This window comes from Akanthomyces muscarius, chromosome 5 (assembly GCF_028009165.1).
Source record: "Akanthomyces muscarius strain Ve6 chromosome 5, whole genome shotgun sequence".
Taxonomy (NCBI): Eukaryota; Fungi; Ascomycota; class Sordariomycetes; order Hypocreales; family Cordycipitaceae; genus Akanthomyces; species Akanthomyces muscarius.
In genome coordinates, this window is record NC_079245.1 from 2,514,008 (window position 1) to 2,529,357 (window position 15,350).

The following is a 15,350-nucleotide window of genomic DNA, read 5'->3' on the forward strand; positions in this document are numbered from 1 at the left end:
TGTTGCCTCTCTTTCCTTTAGACAGCGACCATGCCAGATCTCGACGCATCTTCCGTGAGACAAGAAAATGGGCACCATGGTCTTCTTGCAAGGGCCATGGACCTGCTCCATCGCACGCCACTGATAGGTATCGCAGTATTGACATCATGCCACCTCTTTGCACGAGAGCTAATTACTGCTCAGACGGCCACAATGACTTTCCGTATATACTCCGCGGCCTTCACAGTGGCGGTGACAATGATGCATCGCTGATTATAAGTGAGATGCCCATCGGGCAGACTGATCTAACCCGCCTGGAGAAGGGTAGACTTGGTGGCCAATTCTGGAGTGCATTCGTCCCATGGTAAGTGAAAAGGCCCAAAGCAAAAAACGTCCCTTGTCGTGGCTTCTTGCACAAGCCGAGGACAGAGAGAGAAAAAAAAATGCCAACATTGGGTCTTTTACTTTCAGCTCTCGCGATAAAGCTCTTGACGCGGACCTTGTCGCTGTCCGAGATACACTGCAGCAAATCGACCTCATCCACCGGCTCATTGCACAGAACCCGCGCCGCCTAGCTTTCGCCCACGACTCGGCTTCTGTCTGGGAAGCATTCCACTCCGGCCGTATCGCCAGCTTAATCGGCGTTGAAGGCCTGCACCAGATTGGCGGGAGCTTCAGCGCACTACGCCTGCTTCATCGCCTCGGTGTACGATACATTACGCTGTGTCACGACTCGCACAATGAATTCGTCGACTCTTCGACACCGGCCGAGCCGCTTCATGGAGGCTTGTCAAAGAGCGGCGAAGAAGTGATACGAGAGATGAATCAGACGGGCTTGTAAGCTTCCTCTATCCTCCTAGTATTCTTACTACTAAATCTGACGTGAAAATTAGAATAATCGATCTGTCGCATACCAGCCACGACACGCAGCGCCACGTCCTCCAAGCCTCACATGCCCCCGTCATCTTCTCCCACTCATCATGTTTCGCCCTCAAGCCGCACCCGCGCAACGTCCCCGATGACATTCTCCGCTCCCTCGCTGCCAACAACGGCGTCGTCATGATTTGCTTCCTCCCCTCGCTGTCCGGCCTCGCCACGACCGACCCGCCCACACCCGCCACCGTCGCCACCGTCGCCGACCACGTCGTCCACGTCGGCGAGAGGATTGGCTACGCGCATGTCGGCATCGGCAGCGACTTTGACGGCATGCTCGAGGGACCCGCGGGACTGGACGACGTGTCAGCATACCCGGCGCTCGTGGCGGAGCTCATGCGGCGCGAGCTGAGCGACGAGATACTGGCGGGCATATTGGGAGGGAACGTGCTGCGCGTGCTGGACGACGTTGCGCGGTATGCAAGTGTCGCTTCTCGACGTCCAGAGGCGGCAGATGGCAGGGTTTGCGACAGCATTGATGTCGTGTGGACGCCAGAGCAGCAAAAGATGTTGACGGACAAGGGCATTGAGAGGCGAGCGGCCGCGCATTTGGGCTAGACACTCCTAAGTATTGTATGGATCTGGAAAAGAAAATCATCGACACTTTTGTTTCCTTTCTTGTTGAAAAAAGTACACAATGTAGAGCAGCTCTAATCGTCGCGTGGTTACCTTTTTTTTTGGCGGGTAAACTCTGCCGTTTTTGGCTGAGCCGGCGGCTGTGACAAGACAGGTCATGGGCGATCATTCTGACGGCATACCACCGTAGAAGCTAATTTAAAAAATCGCATGTCGACTACATTTTAGAAATTGGGCTGCACAAGAAAAAAAATACCCCATTCAATCTGATGAGGTATCTAACTATGTTTACGCCCTCTCCTCACACCAGGTCGGCACGACTGTCGCGCTGACCGGCAGCCAGCTCGGTCTCCCGCCACTCAGAATTTGCCCATCGCAGCCAACTGCGCCACCAGTCCACCAGAAGTAAAGGTGCCCATGGCAATGGCCTGGGGAGCGGCCTTGAGCATAGTTCCGCAGTCACCGGCGACAAACACTCCGCCAACGTCAGTTTCGTTGAAGGGGGGGTTGACCTTGATGAATACCATGGGGTCGACTTCGAGTCCTAGCTGCTCGTGGAAGGAGCCATTGAGCTTACAGTTGGGCACATTGACCTGTTAAAATTTTGTTAGCGACTGTGTTACTCTTTTCGTCGTGTGCAATACAAGGGGCAATGTATGCTACATACCAAGAAGCGCTCTTCTGTAGAGGCACCATCTTCGAAATGGATCTTGAGGCCTTCTCCAAGGCTCTCAACAGCGGTAAGCTTCCTACCCTCGACAGTAACTCCCTTGCCCTCGAGAGTTTTCTTGAGAGTGGCTTCCAGCTCAGCGTTGCCGTGGCAGTAGATGGTGACGTGTTCTGCTAGGTTTGTTGCCATGCGGGCCATGTGCAACACCATGGGCGGCGCGGTGAGAAAGCCCGAAGCAAGAACTCCGGCTCTCTTGGCACCACGTTCCTCGAATCCGTGACAGAAGAGGCAGTGGAAGCTATGAGGCGCGGCACCGTTAGAGGAGACTGCCCAATTCATTGCAGGGGGGCGGGGAGGTATTGTGTCAAGCCCAGTGGTCACTTACATCAACTTGCCCCAAAGCTCCTTGAATCCCTTGATTTCTTCCGGCATAATGTCCTTGATACCTGAGGCTAGGACAAGCTTCTTTCCACGGTATGTGACCTTGTCGGTGTCGGCCACCTCAAAGGTGCCATCATCGCACTTCTTGACCTTGTCAATAGTGGCATTCTTGAACTGAATGCTGTCGCTGTATCGAGCGAGGATATTCTCGCGAGCTGAGGCGCGAAACTCGGCAGGATCGCGGTGGTCCCAGGTTACGACGTTGTGCATGTGCGAGGCGGGAGCGTTGCGATATTGCTGTGAGTCAAAGACAAGGGCTGAGTAGGTCTGGCGTGCCAGCCCCAGGGCCGTTGAGAGACCAGCGGGACCAGCGCCAATGATGAGGACATCGTAGGTAGTTTTGGAGGCGCTCATGGTTGCAAGAGTTTCTCGGTCGGTTTGTCTGTCTGATTGATTGATTGACTCGTCTTGTTTTTGCTTTGTTTGCTTTGAATCACAGGCAGAGGAGCTGAAAGAAGGGGTTCGACGTCACGGCAGGTTCACTCTTCCTTTTATGCCTACAACTGCAGGAACTCGTGATTGCCCCTGCGCCACCGGTACGCACCGCCACCCAAATCTGAAATACATGGCCGTATACATGAAATACTCGCTCGGTACATTCCTTGACTAGCCTGGTACTTGCTGCACAAAGTCTGCAGCTCACTGTGCGACGTATCCACTCGGAGCCTGATCCATTCGGCTAGTGAATGAGTGGCCTGCTGAGTGCCCAGTCGGTGGCCGAGACGGTGCGGGCGCAGGCACAGCGGCCCGGACTTGGCTATTGTTGCCCTGTATATTATCTGAAAATAAAGTAAACCGGGAAGTAATGGGAGATTTGTAGCAGAACTCCAGTCAATTTCAATTTCATTTTCATAGTGTCGTCACTAGGACTGTAATAACGCGCCATGATGACCAGCCACGCAGCAAACGCCGCCACAGCCAATGGCACTACTCTAGACACCACCAATGCAAACACCACCAATGCAAACACTACCAATTCAAGCATCACGGCTACAAACACCGCCAATTCAACTACTATACCTGCAAGCACCACCAACGATGAGTCCAGCAGCTCCGATGGCAGCCCACCAGAAGACTGCCTCAGCCTCGTCTTGGACAACATGACCTCGCAGCTGACGACATTCAAACACTTTCTTGCCACGCCTACAATGGATACAACTCTCCACAACAAGCTACATAATTCAAATGGGCTACCAGACAAGAATATTGCGGCATTGGCCGCCAAAGCCGTGGATGTCCTCCATGAGGTGCAGCTCATGCTTCAGCCCGCCCAGCTCATCCTCGCCGACCACTTCCTTGGTGCGCTCCCCCACTCTACCAGCAAACAGCCACCAGAAGTTTCAAAGTCACAACGCTAATCACAAATCTTCCTGCCATCTTTAGGTTTCGAGAGCACCCAATGCCTGGTAGCCGCCGTCTCGCTGCGGGTCCCCGACCTACTCGCTGAGCATGGCATGATGTTCATTGGTCAGCTGGCTGACGCCGCCGGGGCGCGTCGAGACCGGCTCGGCCAGGTCATGCGCCTATTACACAGCAACGGTATCTTTGAAGGTGACGCCGACACGGGCATGTACAAGAACAACTTTCGCTCCGAGCTCCTCCGCTCCGATCACTGGACTCAGTGGCACAACTGGGTCGAGCTCTACGGCAACCAGTTCTACGACATTGCCCGCGGCATCCCGGCCTCCGTCCGCGAGGGCACCATCAGAAGCGCCGCGCAACACAACTACGACACCGACGAGAACATGTTTACATATTTTCAGAAGCAAGGGTGGGTGCCGCTTCTGCACCGCACCCTCGGGGGCGGTGCCGTCGCGCAGGCCCCCGGCATCGTCGCCGACTACCCGTGGCACGAACTCGGTGACAAAATTCTACTAGATGTAGGCGGCGGCGGGGGCGGCCTGGTTGCTGCTCTTCTACGCGGAAACCCGTCTTTGAGAGCCGGAATATTTGATCTGCCTGCCGTCATCGAGCACACCAGGCCATTCTTCCAAGATGGCGGACAGTATGGTGACATTGCCGGGCGTGTTGCTCAGGAAAACCTCGTCGGGGGCGATTTCTTTGTCAATGTGCCGAGCCACGAGGTCTACGTTATGAAGTGGTGCCTGCATGATTGGCTGGATCCAGATGCCATCAAGATTTTAAAGAACATTCGTCGGGCTATTGTCCCAGGAGAGGGCTCCAGACTGATTGTACTTGAATCCATCATGACTGGTGGCGAGATGGGAAGGCTATCTCGGTATGGAGACATCAACATGATGATGACGGCGAAGGGACAGGAGAGGACCATGTACGATTGGTACCAGTTGGCTCGTGACTCGGGTTGGAAAATTAGCAAAGTGCACAAGCTGAGGAACGCTTGGGTCTCGGCGATTGATATGCGGCCGGAATGAATATGCCAGTGCTCGATACACAACAAGTAATAAATGTGCTTTGACACATGTCAAATCCGAATTCTCTCTTGGTCACGAGGGTTGTGAATCGGTCTAGTAGTTGTTCTCACATTACTTTCTAAATTTGCAAAGCTCACCATATCAAGATGCAAGTACAAGCAGCGTCATGTCAAGTCCAAAATATGGGTAAAAATTCTGCTCCTGATCCAACATATTTTTATTGTATCTCAAAAACTTTAAAGCTGTATCAATAGATGCTTGTACCCTTTTATCATTTCCCAGCCATAGATTCAAAAGTTTCCTTCATAAGAGAAATCACACTCCATGGTACCAGATACGTAGGATTACCCGGTATGCGCTGCAGCCTGTAGTTGAAAATGGGCGTCACAAGTGCGAGATACAATGCAACCCACAGGTGCCCGACCACGCGGCCAAACAACCCGGTCCGGACACCAGTGGCGCGTCTCCATGCCCACTGCGCTGTGTCCTCGAAGATGATTCCCAATGGCAACAGCAGACCAAAACACAAGAGACTACCAGCCGGGTCATACTGGCCCCCGAAAGCAATATCGAGGATGGAGTGTAGCGTGCCGGAGAGAAAAAAGACGACAGTAATGTTGGCGTAGCGTTCAATGACGCCTTGCGGCAGGCGCAGGATGCGACGGGTAAAGTAGCTGGATGCACCCTGAAATGGCCAGCGGACAGTTTGATGCCAGAATTTCCTACCCGTCAAATGTCTCTTGTTAGCCACCCTGTTTCTGTTTGGCGTGGTCTTTTTCGCAGGTCTCGTTAGGAAACTTACCCAAAGTACCCACGGAGCGAGCACGTATCATTGTAGTTGCCATAACACGGCGGCCATTGCCCCGGCTTCGAGATGCCTAGGCCGACAAAAATGACGGAGAATATACGATACCAGATGTCGTTCATGACCCTCCCCACTATAAACCAGTTCATCGCGCAGCCGACGAACCGGTTCTGCAAGTCTGCCGCCGTCACCGCGTGCTTGTTCAGCGAGCTGATCCAGAGCCACTCCTTGCCCTCGGCCCAGCTGTCCACGACATCCGGCGGTGGAGGTGACGATGCCAGCACGTCCATGATGAGGTACTGTATCAAGATCATGAAGCACTGACGCGTCAAGAAACGAATTCTCGACGGGACGACGCCAGATGGAAAGGCTGGAATGTAGCTGATCTGGTGTGTAGTGCCGATGCCACGAAAGCTGAAAAGCATAGCCGTTGTGAACCAGAGTTGTGAGAAGAGTCCCGGGGAGGTCTTTTCGGTGTGGCCGTTGGCTTTCTCTGCATTCTCCCTCGTAGCTTGAAGCCCCATCTCGTGCTTGATATCTGCGCTGTCGAGGGGATAGAGGCAGAGCTGGTTCATGCAGTGGAAAATGTTGGCATACGGCCCAACCCACCAAAACGAGTAGAGAACGCCCTGGCCGGTAAAAGCTGGTGCTGCCTCCCATGAGCGAAACATGAGCCACACAAGTACAGGGAGAACGGCTGGTCGGAGGAGTGACGACTTTCGGGTGGTGCATATCAGGGCGGCGGTGATGATGCTCTGCGCAGCAAAGATTATAGGAGAGCGCACGTCCCATGTGACGAGAGATTTTGGTATCTCGAACGCCATTGGGGGCGACGGGTGGGCAGTTGTCATGGTCGAGTTGTGCATGTCGGTGATTTGCTCCTAGGGTAGTTGGCGATGATGGAATGCGGTACAGTTTTTTGTAACAACTGAGGAGCGGACGTACATCCAGATAGAAAAAAAAATAATGGGCAAAGGAATAAAACAATAATAGAGTCACGACAGCGATATTTACTTGCTGAGCAAGTTGTAGCTTTGGTAATTGTTCTCCCTGCGGTGTAAATTGCTCCCATTGTGGAATCTCCGGCATAGGCTGTGTGTAGTTGACCAGCCATAGCACGGCGTCCGAAGTTACGGTCCGTAATTACATTTACGCTACCGGCAAACAGAACGCCATTATCAGAGTTGATTTAAAACATTTTAAAAATCCCAAATCGGAATTAAATGACAATAATTCAATTTTCTGTCCTTGCGACAGAGCCTGACGTGTACCACTAAGGCGACCGCATAATATTTCCAAGGGCGATCTCTTCACACCAAATTTTGGGCATCTAAATGCAGCTTGTAAATTGAGCGAAAATGAGCTACTTGACAATGCTTGAAATGGAGGGCCTGGAACAAGTTATTCCTGTGCACGGAGGCCGAAGTTTGCGGCTGGACCAAAGTAGATGTTTAAAAGGCGTGCTCCCTCTGTAGGACGCTGGCGGCTATTATCCCTTTGTAGCTCTTCATTACGATATTCGGCTTTTTCAACGGTTTGGAATCATGATTGAAAGCTTTACCGGAAACCTTGCTGGGGTGCTGTCGGCCTTACTCTATGTCGTTGCCGCCATCGTGACGTTTTGCCTGGCAGAGCTGGTATCGCCGGGCATACTGCCTGGGCCACTAAAACATGTCATTTCCGCATTCATAAATGTATGGAGAGATCATTAAAGCACAAAATTTAAAACATGTAAAATGCTAATCGGAACATGACAGAGGCTTCTCGAATGGAAATATCCCATCCTACATAAAGATGGGCTGGGTCAGATTCCATCTTGCCCGTACGTCTGGCCCAACGGTCAAGGCGACGACGACAAGTTTATCGGTGGCATCGAAAACTCTACTGCGTGGCAGGGAAGAAACGGCAATGTCTACCGGATATGGTCCGGCATGAAGTCTGAAATGTATGTTGCCAAGGAAGCGGTAAAGAACAAAGCTAACTGTCTGGAGTGTTCTTACACAACCTCAGCAATTGCAACAAGTCTTCAAAGACTCGGATAGGCATTCGAAAGCTCCGGCAAACAATTCGGGTTACTACATGAGCCAGCTCCTTGGAGACTGTCTAGGCCTCATTAGCGGGAAATCCTGGCGTAGCTTGCGGGCGGTTGTCGAGACGCCCTTTTCGCACCGAGCCGTTGTTCAGTGTGTGGATGATTATCGTACGCAGGTAAGTCTAACCCTTTGACCCAGTTCGGTCCAACAGTTTACTTTATTCTGACTCTTACCTGTCTTTGTGCTCAATTGAGTAGGTAGAAGCATTTTTCGAGGGCTTGGACCAACAGCCACGCGGCAACTTGGCAAAGGGCCTCATCCACCCGGCCGAAGATCTAAAAATGTTGCCATTCTGGATCGTGGCCAAAGTCTTTTACGGGGCGCTCTCAGAGGATCTCACAAAGAGGTTGACCAAACTCGCACCAATGCGTGAGAAAATCTTTGGGTACGTCATTCGCGGAGGTCTCCCACGATTCTCATGGTCGCGCTTCCTCCCCACTCGTGCCAACAAGGAACTGCGCCAGTTCAAGCAGTCCTGGAAGCAGTTCAACGAGGACGCGCTGCAACACGCCAAGCTGGACGCCCCGAGTGCCCCGATTGTCCGCATGGCGGCCGCCGTCGAAAACGGAGAGATTGATGAAGAGCAGCTTCTGCAGACTATTGACGAAGCACTCTTTGCCAACCTTGACGTGACCACAGGCGGCCTATCGTGGAATCTCGTGTTCCTCGCCGTGCAGCCCAAGGCCCAAGAGCGGCTGCGTAAAGAGATGCGCGACGTCGAGGCCCAGGGCGGCGGCAGGGAGGCCGCGCTCGACGCCTACATCCAGGACCGGTCGACCTACCTGGCGGCGTGCGTGCTCGAGTCGTCCCGGCTCCGGCCCCTCGCGGCGTTTAGCGTCCCGCAGGCGGCGCCAACCGCGCGCGACGTCGACGGCTTCGTGGTGCCGGCGGGCACGAGCTTCGTCGTTGACGCGTACGCGCTCAACGTGCGCGGCGACGAGTGGGCGCCCGACCACGCGGCGTACCGGCCGGACCGCTTCCTCGGCGGCCGCGACACGCACCGCCGGTACCTGTTTTGGCGGTTCGGCTTCGGGCCCCGACAGTGCCTCGGCAAGCACATGGCCGACATCATGATTCGGGCGACGCTCGTGCATCTGGTGCGCAATTACGATTTGAGTCTCTTGAGCGATGACATTTGGTCGAGGAATAAAGAATGCTGGATCACGCATCCAGACTTTTTGCTGCGGTGCGAGAAGCGGCTGGAGGAAAAGGTGCAACCGACGGCGCCCGTAGAAAAGCCCGGCTTGGGGGCCAGGTGCGAAAACGCATGAGGCTGGGGCCAAAGTGTCGAGCACTTCTTCTTTTGGGACAATAGCTAGATTATAAGCAGTGAGACATCCAGTATCTGCGTTTCTGCCTCGCTCTCTCTTGGTTTTGTTCACCCCATCCACGCACGACTTACACGTAGCGTCTGAACTATCTTGCACACCGTTGACGTCTCAACCCTCTCGCAAAAGCCACCCGCTCAATCCTTTGATTTTTAACCAAAATGGAAGATTTCATCAAACACACCAAGAATGATGACGACAACAAGTGGGAGCGCGAGCGCCTCTCCGGCCAGCACGATGTCATGATGGCCGCCATGGGCGACCCCATCTACGCTCCCCTCGATTTCTCCGAGCCGGGCCTGCGCATCATCGACTCCGGCACCGCCGACGGCTGCTGGATTCTGCACATGCGCAGCCTCTACCCCGTCAAGCACGAGTACGTCGGCACCGACATTGACGAGGCCCTCTACCCAGACCCGGCCCCCGAAGGCACGCGCTTCCAGAATCAGTCCATCCACGACGCCTTTCCTACCGACTGGGCAGAATCATTCGATCTCGTGCATCAGCGCCTTGTAATGGCCGCGGCGCCACCGCAAACCATTGCGGCAGTCGTGTCGCGGCTCGCGGGCCTGCTCAAGCCCGGGGCGTGGATGCAGCTCGTCGAGGTCGACATTGACTCTGTCCCCGAAAACGGCCCCGCGCTCAAGCAGTTTTTGCACTTTGCGCAGTCCATGTCGTCGTTTAGCGGCATGGGGCCAAACCTGGCCAAGGAGCTGGTTGGCGCCATGCGGGACGCCGGTCTAACGGGCGTGGAGGAGCGCTCTGTCGATATTCTGCACGGCAAGAGCAACCCTAACCCAGAGCTGAAGCAGAAGAGCACCGAAAGCCTCTGCGGAGCCGTACCGCCGCTTGTGCAGGGCGTGAAGAGTGAGTCATTACTGGCATGTGACAGGCTGTAGCTGACTTTGTTTCTAGTGATGCTTCCGAACGAGTTTACTGAGGATGCAAACAACTTGCAAGCTCAGTTGCGCAAAGAGTTATCTGAAGAAGGCGGAAAAACAAAGATTAGGGTGGTCTGGGGTCAAAAGGCATGATAGGGGTCCTGGAGGACATAGCCGGGAAGGCCGTTCAGTCGCAATTCAGCTGAGGATGAGCGTACATTTTGCTTGATGCTACTGAATGACGTGCCTTTGAATCGAAAGAAGCAAGTCAAAATTCGCAATTGCAATTTCAAAGTGATTTTATCATGTCATGATCTTTTTGTTGGTGAGCTTCGACGAGTTTGAGAGCAAGCGCTACACTCTACAACAGTTACACGGTTCAGACCAGATGTCGTGCTCAGATGCAGTCTTAATTCTCAGTCTCTGTCCTAAAGAAGATTGAAGCATTTGTCAACCAAAGTCCTTCCAAGTGTCTCAGAGCAGTAGAATAGAGTCTTGATGCCCCACAAACTGTCCGAACACCCGTCAACCTCAATGACCTATGTGTGGCGCACTCTCCATGACTTTTTGGACAGCAGGGCGCGCCAGCATCCGGTCTGCCCAGTCAAGGATATGCGGGTACTTTGCCATGTTCACAGACAGGAATTTAAACATCCAAGGCATGGCAAAGGGGAAATAGGAAAGATCGGCAATGGTCGGGCGGTCGCGCAGCGCAATGTACTTTTGGTCTGGAAGGGCCAGGCGGGCCTCGAGTATGTCCCACTGCTTGACAGTGTTTTCATGCAGCCTGTGTCCCAGGGTATTAGCAAACAAAGAACTTGTCATTTCGGCAGAGAAGTGGCGTCGCATTAGCGAGAGTGGCTTTCCAGGCTTACTTTTGTATGGTTCTTGGTAGTTGCACAGGCTCCGCTCGTGATGGGTAGCCACGGAGAAAGTAGAGCCAGTACTTTGCCGTTGCCCTAGTTGCCACAGTGAATTGGTCAGAGCTTTGATTGCAGGAAGTAATGAGTAGCCAAATATTGGCTCAATGACATGGACTTTGAATCCTTGACCAGTTCCCTTGCCACTCACCCTATGCCTGCTGTCTGGTAGGCGGTCCAGGAGTGTACAGCGCCGCGCTCATACGCCGTACGGCCCAGCCAGTCGCCAGTGTGGTCGAAACGCCCGGCCAGGTAGTAGAGGCAAGCTGTGCCTTCAAAGACGTTGATGCGCTCTCCCGTCTCTGGGTCCTGGTCCCTGAGGGCAGGAACATAGCGCTCAGGGTGCATCTGGTAGGCCCACTGCGAGTGCGTGTCGATGACGGCGATGCAGTGCGGAAACAGCAGTTCTTCGGCTAGTATCAGTGGCTTGACATAATTGATGTATGATGTCTCATCCGCTGTGGTTTACATTGAGAATGTTTAGCCGTGGGTTATTAATTCAGCATGGCGGCACTTGCTCCGCACTGGGGAGAACAAAGCAAGCCGGCGGCGGTCAACGAACCTTTGATGACGTAGAGAATAACGCGCCCGTCAAATTCTGGATCTCCAATGAGGACCTCTCCATCTGGTCCTTTGGAGGTGTTTTGCTTTGCAGTTACGGTAGAGTCCATTGTTGAACTGTCTGTACTAGATGGTGCCAGCAAGCATCTGCCGTCGCAGCTGACTCTGAGACTGATATGCAGGATGGCTCCGGCTTATCAATTCGAAAGTTCATCCTCGCGGCCCAAGTCTGCTGGATATTGGTCGCCGCTCTACGCACTTGTCAGAACGGTAGAGGCACATCATCGGCCTCCTTAAACTGGCAATGGGCACCTTGGTAGAGACTCCTTAGACTGGTAATAGGCACCTTGGTAGAGAGAAGAGAGGACCCGCATGCGCCACACTGAGACTGTCCTGTCCTTGTGGGCTCGGCCCGTGCACCTTCCAACAAGGCTGTGTAACGGTAAACAAACCACAGGCCACCAAAGCACAAGTACATGCAACGAGGCCACAAGTACCTACGACGACACCACAAGTACCTGCCCTGTATATTTCCCGGAGGGCTAGTGCCGTCTCCCCGGCTCGGAGACATTTGTTGTGGCGCCGTGGACCGCAACCTTAATCCGATCGGATACATCTCGGAGACATTCTCGGGGACATTTTTTCTCAGTCCCTTGACCCCCAACTCGAGCTAACGCGTCGTGTAAGTCATCTTCGATCTTGAACATCACAGCTTTGTTTAGCCGCAGATGCACACAACGCAGTCCATTTTTAACCACCGTCAGCCACCAGCTGCTTTCGATCCGTATTCCACCTCTTTTGATCCATCTCGGATACTTCCTTTATTTGTTACTTTTTTTTGGTTCTCGTCCTTTCACCTGAAGCCTTGAATCGTCAACAACACCCATCCAAACACGCAACCATCATGACGGACCAACAAGCTGCGGAACAGCCACCGCAGGGCGTGGCGTCTGCATCGATGTCGGCGGACTATGATGCTCCAAAGAAAAAAATGACGAACAAGCAACTCGCACTTGTCATGTTGGCGTAAGTTCTTCTTCCAAACGCGCGGTTGCTCGCGTGGCGTCGCTGCCACGGTATGCGGCGTGCAGCCTCGATCAAACATTTCTAATCCCTTCTTTAGCCTGTGTCTCGCCGTCTTTTGCCAGGCTCTCGACACCACCATCATTGCGACCGCCATTCCGAGCATTACCACCGAGTTCAACTCGCTCGACGACGTGGGCTGGTATGGATCGTCCTACTTGCTTGCCAACTGCAGCTTCCTGCTGCTCTACGGAAAGCTCTACAACCTGTTTCCAGTCCACTGGGTGTTTCTCGTGGCTCTCGGTATCTTTGAGCTCGGCAGTCTTGTGTGCGGTGTCACTCCCACCTCTGTTGGCTTAATCATCGGTCGAGCTATTCAGGGCATTGGTGCTGGTGGGATTCTCTCTGGCGCTACACTGATCATTGCTGCCTTGTTTCCCCTGGATAAGCGACCGATGTACCAGGGCTCCCTTGGCTCCATGTACGCTCTCGCCAGTGTCGCCGGTCCTCTGTAAGATGCCTTCCAATACGTGCTCCTGCTCGTCAACTTGCTAATGGAATGATCTATGTGCAGTCTAGGAGGAGTCATTACCGGTAAGCAACGCTGTCCAGACATGGCTACAATAATACAAAATAACTAATCACTACATAGAATATGTTACTTGGCGTTTGTGCTTCTACATCAACCTCCCGATCGGTCTCGTGGCCGCCGTCATCATCGTCGCCTTTACCCGAGGACTTAAGGCCCCCGACAGCCCGACTCTCTCTTTTAGAGAAAAGGTGATGAGTCTGGATCCTTTCGGCATCCTCCTGTTCCTCCCCATGATTATCTGTCTTCTCCTTGCCATTATGTGGGGAGGCAGCACATACCCATGGAGCAATGCACGCATCATCGTCCTGTTTGTTCTCGGCGGCCTGCTGCTCATTGGCTTTGTCTGGCTTCAGGTGCACGAGTCTGACCGCGCCATGGTGCCTCTGAGCGTCGCCAGGGACAGGACTGTCTGGGCAAGCTGTGTCTTTAGCTTCTTTCTCTTTGGCAGCCTTCTCGTTCTGACCTACTACCTCCCGATCTGGTTCCAGGCCATCAAGGGCAGTACTGCCTCTGAGAGTGGAATTCGTATTCTTCCTCTGTTGCTTGGCAGTGTGGTTCTGTCTTTGGTTGGAGGAGTCCTCGTGTCGGTGAATGGCTACTACACTTGGCTGTGCATTCTTAGTAGTGTCTTAGTCAGCGTGGTACATTTACTCCGGTACAACTTTACTTGATGGTAATGATACTGACCGTTTTTGTGCTTTAGGGAAGTGGACTGATGACAACATTCAAACCCAGTAGTGGCATTGGAAAGTGGATCGGATACCAGGCCATCTACGGTGCAGGTATTGGATTCGGCATGCAGCAGCCGCTCATTGCAATCCAAGCTGCTCTCCCCGAGAAACAGGTTGCCGAGGGCACAGTAAGTAGCTTACCCGACCACCCACACGCATAAGACGCAGCAACTCTAACACGCTTCTTCTGTCTAGTCTCTCATCATTTTCATCCAAACCTTTGGTGGCGCGATCCTTCTCTCTGTTGGCCAGAGCCTGTTCACCAACAGCCTCGTCCGCAACGTTGCCAAGGCTGACCTGCCTCTGGATCCATCGTCTCTGCTCTCTGGCGGCGCCACGAACCTCGACCGTCTTATCGCACCAGAGTATCTCGAACAGCTTCGCGAAGCATACAACGACGCCATTATTGAGGTAAGCATGCTCTTGAAACACTCAATGCAGGTTAATGTACGGGAAGCTAACGCTGGATCTTCTCTGCAGACCTTTTACGCAGCTGTGGCCACTGCCGCCCTCAGCCTCATAGGCAGTGTTTTCATGCCATGGTTCAGCGTCAAAAAGGTCAAGCAGCAGCGCGAAGCGGCCAAGGCAGAGGCGTCCGAGGCGCCTAAGGACAAGGTCAACGGAACTTCTTCTGGAGCGGGTGAGGTTGCAGAGACCAAAACCGAAGCTGCCTAACTTGTCCTGCCTGACTTTTTCACTACGCAACTTCCCGCGTTCAACTACCCTTGTTTAATTCCCCGGTCTCATTCCCCTTCAACACCGCCTTGTTTAATTACCCCGTCTGTCTGTAAACACCATGGATGCTTCTTTGGCTTTACATATTGTATCATTTAGTTTGCCATTTTCCCCTGCCCACACATTCCTTTTCCTCCCAATCACAAGTTATTTACCCTTTTCACTGTACATTGGTGGTTAGCCAATCAATTGTTTACTAGTTAGATCAAATTCATCACGTTGGAGAATGCCCGCCCGGCCCCCATGACAGCTGCGCCAGCCGTCTAGCCACCTGAGTACTAGTTTGTGGAAACGCGCCCCCACGTCTTGATTGGCGCCGCCAATTAAGTATGCTCCATCCAGTCCAAGCATCGGCCCCATCCGCCCGACCGTTCCGGGATCGACCACTTGGCTCGAGGCTGAGAGGCACTAACGTTAACTAACAGGAGTCCCCCCCTCACTAGACCAATGGTATCCTTGTCGGTGTTCAGGGATCAAGTGTTGTCCAAAGTGGAGTTTTGCGTGGGAGACTGTCGATGAGATTTGTGTTATCCAAGGCTTCATAGCGGGCAGAATATGGGGGAGAATGATGATTAAAAAATTTAGTACTCGGTTTCGACGCAGATGAGGCACAGGCGGGTTTCGGCGACTTTTTTCCCCAAGAAATGAACCGTGTAGATGTGTCACGGCACAGGCCGTGTCACGTATGA

General features: G+C 53.3%; 8 protein-coding genes across 8 annotated transcripts; 5 read left to right on the forward strand and 3 right to left on the reverse strand.

The window, feature by feature from the left end:
• Positions 1–30: 30 nt before the first annotated feature.
• On the forward strand, positions 31–1,470 carry LMH87_010133 (uncharacterized protein; the record flags this gene model as incomplete). Its single annotated transcript, XM_056197242.1, has 4 exons — positions 31–127; positions 184–343; positions 451–816; positions 873–1,470. The coding sequence occupies 4 exons, from the start codon at positions 31–33 to the stop codon at positions 1,468–1,470; spliced, it is 1,221 nt and encodes a 406-aa protein (XP_056054311.1).
• A 377-nt stretch (positions 1,471–1,847) lies between these two features.
• On the reverse strand, positions 1,848–2,953 carry LMH87_010134 (uncharacterized protein; the record flags this gene model as incomplete). The annotated part of the gene is made up of 3 exons (XM_056197243.1): positions 1,848–2,081; positions 2,156–2,456; positions 2,544–2,953. The coding sequence occupies 3 exons, from the start codon at positions 2,951–2,953 to the stop codon at positions 1,848–1,850; spliced, it is 945 nt and encodes a 314-aa protein (XP_056054312.1).
• A 533-nt stretch (positions 2,954–3,486) lies between these two features.
• LMH87_010135 (uncharacterized protein) lies at positions 3,487–4,992 on the forward strand (the record flags this gene model as incomplete). The annotated part of the gene is made up of 2 exons (XM_056197244.1): positions 3,487–3,898; positions 3,983–4,992. The coding sequence occupies 2 exons, from the start codon at positions 3,487–3,489 to the stop codon at positions 4,990–4,992; spliced, it is 1,422 nt and encodes a 473-aa protein (XP_056054313.1).
• A 271-nt stretch (positions 4,993–5,263) lies between these two features.
• Positions 5,264–6,663, reverse strand: LMH87_010136 (uncharacterized protein; the record flags this gene model as incomplete). The annotated part of the gene is made up of 2 exons (XM_056197245.1): positions 5,264–5,714; positions 5,795–6,663. 2 exons carry the CDS (start codon positions 6,661–6,663, stop codon positions 5,264–5,266), a joined length of 1,320 nt encoding a protein of 439 aa, XP_056054314.1.
• Positions 6,664–7,341: 678 nt separating this feature from the next.
• On the forward strand, positions 7,342–9,161 carry LMH87_010137 (uncharacterized protein; the record flags this gene model as incomplete). Its single annotated transcript, XM_056197246.1, has 3 exons — positions 7,342–7,491; positions 7,555–7,761; positions 8,088–9,161. The coding sequence occupies 3 exons, from the start codon at positions 7,342–7,344 to the stop codon at positions 9,159–9,161; spliced, it is 1,431 nt and encodes a 476-aa protein (XP_056054315.1).
• A 218-nt stretch (positions 9,162–9,379) lies between these two features.
• LMH87_010138 (uncharacterized protein) lies at positions 9,380–10,252 on the forward strand (the record flags this gene model as incomplete). Its single annotated transcript, XM_056197247.1, has 2 exons — positions 9,380–10,085; positions 10,134–10,252. The coding sequence occupies 2 exons, from the start codon at positions 9,380–9,382 to the stop codon at positions 10,250–10,252; spliced, it is 825 nt and encodes a 274-aa protein (XP_056054316.1).
• Positions 10,253–10,630: 378 nt separating this feature from the next.
• Positions 10,631–11,690, reverse strand: LMH87_010139 (uncharacterized protein; the record flags this gene model as incomplete). Its single annotated transcript, XM_056197248.1, has 4 exons — positions 10,631–10,886; positions 10,975–11,058; positions 11,171–11,477; positions 11,582–11,690. 4 exons carry the CDS (start codon positions 11,688–11,690, stop codon positions 10,631–10,633), a joined length of 756 nt encoding a protein of 251 aa, XP_056054317.1.
• Positions 11,691–12,484: 794 nt separating this feature from the next.
• Positions 12,485–14,601, forward strand: LMH87_010140 (uncharacterized protein; the record flags this gene model as incomplete). The annotated part of the gene is made up of 7 exons (XM_056197249.1): positions 12,485–12,606; positions 12,704–13,114; positions 13,178–13,197; positions 13,256–13,836; positions 13,899–14,054; positions 14,122–14,337; positions 14,407–14,601. 7 exons carry the CDS (start codon positions 12,485–12,487, stop codon positions 14,599–14,601), a joined length of 1,701 nt encoding a protein of 566 aa, XP_056054318.1.
• Positions 14,602–15,350: the final 749 nt, after the last annotated feature.